Source organism: Sesamum indicum, linkage group LG3, assembly GCF_000512975.1.
Source record: "Sesamum indicum cultivar Zhongzhi No. 13 linkage group LG3, S_indicum_v1.0, whole genome shotgun sequence".
NCBI classification, from domain to species: domain Eukaryota; kingdom Viridiplantae; phylum Streptophyta; class Magnoliopsida; order Lamiales; family Pedaliaceae; genus Sesamum; species Sesamum indicum.
The window spans coordinates 17,170,125-17,181,001 of NC_026147.1; the positions used below are offsets into that span (position 1 = coordinate 17,170,125).

General features: G+C 34.5%; 1 protein-coding gene across 1 annotated transcript; it reads right to left on the reverse strand.

Moving 5' to 3' along the window:
• On the reverse strand, positions 3,461-10,593 carry LOC105158724 (beta-glucuronosyltransferase GlcAT14A; the record flags this gene model as incomplete). The annotated part of the gene is given in 4 exon segments (XM_020692217.1): positions 3,461-4,239; positions 8,467-8,582; positions 8,683-8,758; positions 10,082-10,593. Coding segments are annotated over 4 exon segments (1,204 nt in total), but the record flags the coding sequence as incomplete, so codon positions are not given.

Genomic DNA, 10,877 nt, shown 5'->3' on the forward strand with positions numbered 1-10,877 from the left:
TTTGTCGCCCCCTCAGAAGAACCTAAAGCCTTGTTTGTGTCAAAACTTTGGATAATTTTTATAGTAAACTAAAACAAGTTATTCTGAAATTCGTCCTAATTATAAATATTTTATCATAATTTGAAAAATTATAAATATTTTTTTAAAATTGTAAATACCCTAACAAATACCCTTTAGGGTGGCTCATCATAGGTGATATTTATTAGGGTAATTGCAATTTTAGTGGGTAGTTTTTATAATTTTTCAAATAATAAGGGGGTGTTGTAATTTTTCAAATCTGATAAGAGCCTCTTGCAATTTACCCTAATTTTCAAGGATAACTTATGATGGATTATCTTAAATTTATTATAATTATAAATATATTTTTATTATTTAAAAAATTATAAATATTTTTCTAAAATTAATAGGTGTCTAACGAATACCTCTTATAATGGATTGTCGCAGACGAAAAATAAAAATTACGCTATAAAAGAAAAAAGATCGTTCCAATAAAGAAAGAAAGACATCGTCTAAAAAGGAATGTCAAGGTCAAAACCGTTAAGAATTTAGCAAATTATGAAAACGTCCTTGATAAATGAATTCTAGCCATATAAAAGGGTTAGGTAAAAGACGAAACAATATTTTGTCTTTACCTACTCTAAAAAGCGTTAATTCTTGGAGTAGTATAAAATATAAATGCATCTCCTCATTTGAGAAGAAGGGGTGGATTTTTTGGTAAGAGTTCTAACGTGAAGTGTATTGAATCGCATTCCTGTAATACAAATCTAGTCGATACAAAGAGAATTTATTAATGATCGTTAGTCCCAAAAGGTGCTGTAATTTTTTAAACAATAAAAAAATATTTATAATTATGACAATTATTAGGGGAATTTGTTGTAATTTATATAAATTACGCTCTGTTATTCCAAAAATACAATAGATGAGCGATTGAATCGTACCTGATTTGTATGTGTGACTTAAATTTCGATTGTATCTATTTAATTTTATAAAAGAGAATAAAATAAAATAATTGTTAAAATCTGATAAATCTAAAAATAGACAAACAAACAGTGCCTTAGGGGGCAACAAACAGCTATGTAGTACAATTTTGAAAATTCGGACAAGGGCATGTTATGTTGTGGGTCCCACCCACGTTTCGGTTTTCTCCGTAGTAGTTGAAACCCTCCAAGTCGCCAACCACTCTTCAGGAGAAGCATGTGCTGCTCACGTGCACTAAAGCGGAAAAGTCGCGCTTTTATAGTTGTATTAATTCTAAAATAAAATGAAAACACGTTATTGTTAGTATTTTAATTATTAAAACAAAAAAGTTAAAAAATAGTATGAGGGCGAAAAATAAGTGAAATATCTGTAATGTTCTTGTGGCCTATCTCTTCTAGCTCCATTATTTGGTCATGTGAGATAGTGGCCATTGATGGTTTTCTACTTCATATATTAATAAAAAGGGTGAATAGCAATTATCTCTTATGATATTAAAAATGAGCACATTATCACCTTATAAAAAAGATATAACAATTTATCCTCTTGTACTTTTTAAATGAAGCATAGGGGGTAAATTATTGTATTTAAAAGAATATAATAAGGTAAATTAATATTTATTTTTTTATAAAAGGATAATTAACTCATTTGCAATATCACAAGGGATTGTTTGTATTTTTTTCTTTAAAAAAATGAAATAGCATAGAAAATGAATGTTGGTGATGTGGCATTTATGGTAACAAAGAGCATCAAGTGGGCCTAAATCATTCTTGGCCCCTTTTGCATTAAGGGTCAAATATAAGCACATAAATGGTGCCCCACTTACTTGATTTTATTCCGACAATTTTAAGATTGATTGAACAAATCCTTCCTTTTCTCTTGATCACATCTCATTTGTGTCCCACAACCATATTCTACTTGACTCCAACCATATAATTCCTTTATATATATATATATATATATATATGAATGCTTGTTGATTTAGTTGGTGACGATGAGTCACTTCAATTCAAATGATTGTGAGTTCAAGTTTCTTTTAACAACGTGATAATTGATTAGTTATAAAGATGAGTCCTTTCCATTCAAATGACTATGAGATTGATTTTTTAATAATGTGATAACTGTGTTGGTGGGTATTTTGTTACGGTCCTTTTACGCGGTTGCATTGGTGGGTAATCAGTAACTATTCCTGTAAGCGGTTTATGATCTTGAAAGCATAGATTGGTAGGTATGTGTAAGCTGTAGGTATTCTGTAATCAGCTTATGATCTCAACGGTGTGTTCTTTGTGAGGAATGTATAAGTACTCCTATAAGTAATTTATAATTTTGAAAGTATGTTCTTGCCTACGATGATAATCAAAATTGGAATCATTTAAATTTTTTGGCACAAACAATAATATATATTGCGTATATCGATAAAATTTGATAATATTGTCTTCTAATATTCATTATGTAATATTTGATTAAAATGACATAATTACGGACAAAATTGAACTTCTTTAATTATAACTAAAAAAATCTATTTTTATTGCTCTAAAATTTGGCGTTTTTATTGACACCAGTTAAGCCGTGATTAAAGCTATTCAAATTGAAAATTAACAAATTTATTACCTTTTAAATGTATTATCTTATCACGAGGCTCATGAATAGATTTGAGATCATGGGTTCAACTGTGTACATATTTATTTCACTTTATGTAATTTTTTATGGTTCTTTGTTATATTTAATGCCCAAAAAATATAATGCCCAACATGGAAGAGAGTCCAAAAAAGAAGTTAAGGTCAAACCACCATATATTATAAAAATTGTATATTTAAAAATAAAAATCTTATTCCGCATAAAAGATTCATTCAAAACACCATATATTATAAAAAGGGTAATATTTGACTAAAAAACGAAATATATAAACATGCTTAGCACGGGTTCTATATTAGTACTTATATAAAATAAGATAAATACCTAAACATTTAATAAGACTCAAACCTATAATTTTAAGCTATTGATGGGACATTGGTGGTGCTATTTTTACAACTAAGTATAACAAACATTTTCATAACAAGTGATATTATAATTATGCAGTTGAATTGATAGGTTTTTAAAATTAGTGATTTCAAATTTCTAATAAAAAAATCATATTGATTTATGTGGATGATTTCATATTACAAAGAATAACAAATCATTCAATTCTCAATTTGAATTTTGTTTTATGTAATATTCATGAATTTTAAATTCTTTTAATTTGGAGTCATCTGCATTTTTGTTTTTTTACCCAAATCATTCATTTAAATCCAAACCCTTCAATTCAAATATTCTAAATCGAATTTCACAAGGATCCATATAAAAAAATGAGATCTATCAATATTTAACAAATATAATTCAAATTTAAAGTTAAAATATTCAAATTATCAAAATAAATCCAAATATTTATTACTAGAAATTAGAAATCCATAACTTTAAATCCGTCCATGCAAATGCAGCATAAAAGTAAAAAGAATGCAAGCTCTCTTGCCCATATTTTACTGCATTAATTTGATTTCAAAGATTGCTCATATAACAACTATGTTGCAAATGTACAGTAAAATTTTCTGTTGAGCTAAGGATACAACAATCAGGATCACTACGGAAGGATAGGCTAGCCCCATAAATTCACAACACCATTTCAAAATCGGCTTCTCCGGGATGGACTTGCCTACAATATTCCTCAGTCATATCGACAGCTCTAACAACGTTATCATCGTATCTACTACCGCCCAAAATCTTGAAATCATTCATCTATACACTGAGTCCTTCCTTTTGACAGAAGTTCAATGAGACGTCGTTCGAGGCGTTTAGCTCCCGGACCTGGTTTCAGAACGTCAGCATCCCCCCAAACGGAGCATTCATCTTCACCAGAATCACCTAAGCACCACCCAGAGGGCACCGGTTTGCCAGGACTTCGCTGGAGGACTTCTTGGTCAATGTGATCAAGAACCGGATCGTTTACCTGAAATGGTGAAGCAAAGGCCGCTCCGCTCTGGATCAGTTCATCAAAGTTGCTGGAATTCAGAAAGGACGGACGCCGTCTGGCATCTAGAGAAGCATAACAAAAGCTGTGGTTGATTGTAGTTCGGTTGAATCGAGGGGAATTGCACAGAACGGTCGGGAAGTAAACGGAAGTTGATGCTGGAGTGTTGGAAAGGTACATTAGAAGAGTTCTTGGTAGGTTGTCCGTACCCAAGATGCAAAACTCGACAAACTTGCGACTCAAAACAGGCGTTGATGAACCTGCAAGAACACAATATGTTTAATTAAAATATAAAATATCGCCTACTTCTGGAGTGTTGTACATAGATACATGGTTCGCATTGAAGAAATTGTACTATTTATATTAAGACGAAAATCAAACTGGTTAACCTAGATAACCATTTATAACTAGTAGAAAGAGTGCTTTAGTTTAGGAGAGAAAAGGGATGACTGGAATGAGTTGAAAAAAGGGATATTTGGTAGATTAGCTATAATAGTAGCTTAAACTAAAGTTCTACATACACACACATATGTGTAACTCAATGTATCTATTAAATGCATTTATCTTTATTGCTGCAGCCCTTTTGTTCTTTTTGATAATTTTAGAGAGTAGAAGCAGTGAAACGAGATACTGGAACCTGCTTTCTTGTAACCAGAAGCTGAAAGGGCTATTTTTAAGTTTTCCCCTACAGGCTATCATGATGTCCATAAAGGAGAAGGAAAAATGATGAGTGTGCAGAATTAAGTTTTCATGAGCTGCTTATTCTCCATCTACTTGTTCTAAAGACCTGAAGATGAGCATTTCATTATCAGATAGAAGTTATTATGACATGGAAGCACTAAGACTGAGCATCTGCATAAATATCACTTGGCCAAATGAATGTTGCTAAGGCTCTTCACTAACGCAAACGTTGCATAGCCCATTTCAGGTGCTATTAAAAATAGCGACATCCACCAAAGCCAGAGGTATCATATTTGAAAGCAGACTTAGTGAGTGTTTAGAGCTTAATTTAAGCACTGTTTTGAAACTTCTTGCTTTAAAAAAGCACTTTTAGGGTGTTTGGGAGCACTGTTCTTGCTTTTAAAACTTCAAAAAGGGGCACTTTTAACACAGAATCTAGAAGCACCTAGAGGGAGAACCTTCCACGAAAGAACTTTGAACTTTCTCTGCAATTAGCACTTCTCTAAAAATGGAAGCTCTTGCAAATACTCCCTTAATGTGTTGGCTTTAGAGCTACCATTATTTTTTCACTCAGTGCCTTGAATCCCCTATTAACTAATATAGGATACACATTGCAGCCTTTTCCCCCTCAAAACAAAAATGTGCCTTGTTAGAAGTACTATCAACTCAAAATTCGTTAACTATAGAACTCATGATTTTAAATAACTATAAAGTGAATTATAAGCCGAATAAGTTCAAATGGAAAGAATCTTGCAAAATCAGTTTGTGCATGGCTGTTGGCTCTCCGGCCAACTATCATTGGCACTGGAATTTTAGCTCCTTCAGACGGAAGACTAAGTTCATAAGAATGACATGAAAATGGTCTCATTGCACACAACCAATTAAATCCAATAATGGGACCAAAATACTTTCAGGTACCACACATCCAAATTCATGAACTCAGGAAACCTCCAACCAAGAGGAACAGGTTAACCCTTCATTTGTAATAAAAAAATTAAACACAAATACTGGACGTTATGGCTGCAATAACAAAGAGGAGGAAATACACCTTAAAAATGGGTTGTAATCAAACCAATCAATATCGCTTATGAAATAGCCTACTGGACATACATTTGGGGCGAGTCCAAGGCACACACTCAATGGTTTATGGTTGAAAGTCATTTATGATCAAACGTAAAATACCTTTCATCTTTACGTTTTCCCTAAAGTGGAAGAGGCTAAGAGCATCCTCAAACTACTAGAATATCTCAAGTTCATCATTTCAATGATTTGTTTTTGTCCCAATTTCCAGTTAAGACAATCAGGTAAAATGTCCTTACTCTTACTATTGTCTCTCCTTATTTTGCTTCTCCACCCAACTGTGACCCAAGCCATCATTATGCGCACTGCAACCTCCTGGGTTGTCAAGTGTGGTAATAAACTGCGGGTTTGCTTTTACAATTTTACATTTCAGCTTGTATTCACTTTACGTGGAACTCAAGTCTAAAAGATATATCCATGAGTATATTCTTGGAACATGCACACTTGGCGCTCATAAGTAAAAGGAAATGTGAGATGAAATACAAAATTGTAGCAAAATTTCTGATTGGGTACCAAGGGTTGATGATTTTTTGGTGGAAAACGGTGGCAGGAGAATTAGGTGACCCGCTCATCTACCCCTTTTCCTGCAGCCACACTCTCCACTTGATAAAAATCTCAAATCCATCTTAACTACCAGAAGAAATATTTCAGACAAAAATATTTATTTGAATATTAGGAGAATGAGTTATATTAATAGAGATAATTTTTAAATTTTTCATTGAACGAGGTAAACAAAAAGATTAAAATCTCAAAGTCAACAATTAAATTTTATGTAAAAAAAAAATTATCACAACAAATAAATGACTACAGTTAAAAGAGAACTAATGTTAATTAAATATGAATAAAAAAAAATAACTCAATATGGAAGAAGTCCATGGGTAAATTTTGTCTAAAACTAGAGTAGATTAATCAAAAATTGGGATTTTTTAGATAGAAAAGTTGATAGGCGTGTAAATTATTTTAAGGAGGTAGTCAACTAAAGGTATAAATATCCATTAACTTAGTTTGTTCTTCCCTAACCAACTCATATTTGCTATTAATCAGGAGAGCTCAACTAAAGGTATAAATATCTTTCACACATTTAAAAATAAATAACATAGATAAGAAGGAAAAAGTAAAGATTACAAGCCACCAACAACCATGAATGACTTAAAGAGTAGAAAAGTTATTTTGGTTACAAAGTTCTAAATAAATACATAAAATTGGGATTGAACTACATCTACAGGTCATCATAGATTTTGTTACAAATTTTTGGTATAAAGCATTTGAAGAGATGAGGCTCAAACTAAATGTTTTACATTTAATTTCACTAATGTTAAATTTGAACATTGGGTTTTAGTGAAGAAAACATTATATTTTCCTGTTAAAAATTATGAAAGTTCTATTTTTCATTCTCAACCATAGCATAAGAGGTTGAAAAGAGGAGTGCAAAGGCGAAGGTGACAGAAGTAGTTTTCCCTATTTTCCTTTTATGTCTTTACATGTGTTATAGGAGCAAATATGTGGGGGGGGGGGGGGGGGGGTTTGCATTTGATCCTTCTTTACTTTGTTGTTTGCCAAATGCAGAGCTAATATCTAATATATCTGGATTTTGTGTAAAACCTTTCCCATATCATGGCCATTCTGTTGCGGTCAAGTAATCCCAGAGCAAACAAATGCTGTCACTCTACCCACGTCTTACATGAAAATAACATGTTTTAAATAACTTGTGGAGACAACACCATATCCCAGCTAACATCATTAACTGCTCAATGACGTTTATGGACTACCCCTACAATCTGCCAAAACTATAATGCGCTCTTTCTTTGTTGACAAATTGCATGGGCCTTCCATACTATATGGAGAAGAAGCTTACATAAAAAATGCGAATATATCATTAGGTTCAAAGTGCAGAACTGCATGTTCGACAGGTTTTTCAAACTAAACTTACTCTCTTTACCAGCATTCTCTCTCCAACCTTTCAACAAAGTCCCACATGAAAAACTGGATATTAGAAGTCTCCAATTTTACAGTAAGCTGGGATTTGTCACGTTGCACTTTCAGTGGTTTAAGTAACATTACTCCAAGCTAATAAAAATTGTCCAACTAATTTGTTCCGTTTTCATTTTTCTCTGCTGTTCGACCAGAAAAAGCCTTGGCAATTCAAACATTTATACATGAATCTCAAACACTACTTTGTACTGATAGGAAGTTTAGTTGACAATTACTTCCTGTTTGACGGACCAACAGCATTGAAAATAAGAAATGCTGGGACTGTTTATTTCTCAACCTTAAGTAGGTATTTATATTGCATGAATTCACTAAAACAGCCTCTAACCTTACTCTCCTTACCAGTGTTATCTCTCCAACCTTCCAACAAAGTCCTACACGAAAAACTGGACATTGGGAGTCTCCCAATTTTACAGTAAGCTGAGACCTATCACTTTGCACTTTCAATTGTTTTAAGTAATACTACCTCAAGCTAATAAAAATGGCCCAACTAATTTGTTTGCTTTTCATTTTCTTCTGCTGTTCGACAAGAAAAGGCCTTTGCAATTCAAACATTTTCTAGAAGAAGCTCATACTACTTTTGTACCGATAGGAAGTAAAGTTGACAATTACTTCCTGTTTGAGGGCGTTGAGAGTAAGAAGTGTGAGACTGTTTATTACTTAACCTTAAGTAGGTACTTATAAGGCATGAATTTACTAAAACACCCTCCAAGTCTAATAAAATCTGCAGCACTAACCTGTGAACAAACGATATGCGTCTGGGAGTGGTCTCTCTTGAGTGGCAAAAAACATCTCGCTGTTTTCTGCAAGAAAGAGCGCTGGATCAACTATTATTGGCTTCAATTTCTTTGATCTGCAAAAAAACACCAATAAAACAATAATCAAAATTAGTTACTGCTCTCAATCCTTTCGTTTTCAATAAACTTAAGAAAATCCAAATGAAGAAAACTTACTCTCTCCAACCAATATAGCTTGTGTGATTCACAAAATTAAGATCTCTAGGCAGATACGAAAAAATGTGCAAAAGATCTGGAAAATAATAAAATCACCATATGAGCGGATAAATTTTTACTTGAAAAAACAACACTAGCATAAACACTGTTGATTCTTGCAGAGATACTATCAGAATTAAGAAACAAATAGTCAGCACCATGGCTATTCTTCAAAGCAAATTACCACTAATCCTGTTCAAACCTAGCTAGTAGTGACAGATTACAAGTAGAAGAAATCACAAATGTCACCCATAGATTAATACTTGAACTTGCTGAAGTCTGAAAAGCTTAAGCTAATACAGGTAGAGTAGTTCATAAACTAGACAACTGTGACCAGAAACACAAACTAGAATATGTAAGACTTTTGATATTATCAGATAAAATTCCATATTTCAAAAACTTACCACATCAGCAAATCACCAAGTTGCATCAAAATCATGCAAATGAAACTACCCCTAGTGTGTGCAGAGAGAGTAATACATGTCCTTGTCCCTCTGCCCTTTTTGCACATTTATTATTCACAAACAAAAATACACATCTCAGTAAGCATTATAACTTAACCCATCTATCAGCAGCAACTCTGGCATACAAAAATAGCCAACTACAGGTATAAAGGCACTATCTCGGTTAAAATGTTATAAGTATCTACACACAGACAAGAATACACATTGCAGAAGCTATACAAACATAATTACTTGATAAAATCCAAATCCCATTATTCTCATACGCATAGACGAGCCCAGAGAAATACGTGCTGAAAGCTACTATTTTGATTAGCAAGTGGATAATCAACAGAAAAGATATACTAACCTCCAATATAAATGCATAGAAGCACACAAACATCTAAATTGCATAACCTGCCAAGCTCACAGATTATAGAGAGACAACCAAGAATAGAAGCAACTTCCAGAATGTAGCAAAATTACAAGCCCAGAAGAACAACACCATTGAAGTCATCAAGTATCCCAGAAACTTCAGTCATGACTCGCACCCACACACACAAACATACACACAGACAACATATTCAGACCATCAAGTTACCATTTTGAGTGAGGAGGGGGTAATCAACACTAGAAAGATTAGGATCCAATTATGAGAATATATGCATAGTTAGCATACAGGCATTTCATTACATATCCAAACACACACAACAAATGTAATTTCATATTCATGAGAAGCTCGGGCTGCTGAGCAGACAAACTGAATACACAACAAATCAAAAGCTGAGCAACTTCCAAACTGTAGCAAAAATCTATAAGACCTTATGGACCGCATCAAGTAACCAACTAGACCAAGAAACCAGCAAACTTCATCAAATAATTCACACACAAAACTAACATGTTCTACGCAATAAGGTTACCATCTTGAGTGATAAGCGGGTAATCAGCAGCAGAAAGATTTATGAACCAATCCCAATTAGACGAGATACGGAGCAACAAAGACGCGCCGTGAAGTGTGGATGAAAGAGCAGATGGCCCACTGGAGAACACATAATCCGCCTTGCCGACAACATGAACATTCTGTGCAGCCCTGAAGAGCGCCACCGATTGTACAGTTACAGCCAATGTATCACGCTCAGTCTGTCCAGCAGAGCGGTCAAGGTGGAGCAAGTACTGGTTTCTCGGGTGGTAGACCGAGTAGAGAAGCCGAAGGATCCGACCCGAATCATTGACGGATCCCGAAATGAGGTAGGCTAAGGAGGGCGGGCGAGGAGGCGTCAGCGGGTCTGGTGGGTTGATTTGGGCATTTTCGTTGTCGTGGAAAAGGATACGCTGGTGGCGGGGGAAGAGTGCGGGATGGGGTCTTGACGGCGGTGGTGGTCGAGTGGGAGCGGTGGTGAGGGAAAGAACAAGCAGGAGAGAGAATAGGGTGGTGCCCAGTAGGATGTAGCCGGCGGGGGGTACTGTTGGCGGAGGGTGGCTGGTGGTGGTGCATTGCGTGGTTTTGGCTTTAAAAGCAGGGCATCTTGATTCTTGTTTTTTCTGTAGGTGTTATGGTGGGGGGTGGATTCTGATTCTACCTTTCTCTTAGCATTGTGGGTGTGATGGGCACGTTGTTGTGGAGTTGAATCCAAGAAAGCACATAGTTGGAGGTGGAAGTTCCAACCTACAAATATGGAGAAAATTTTGTTTGGAGTGGAGGGGGAGCTGCTCACC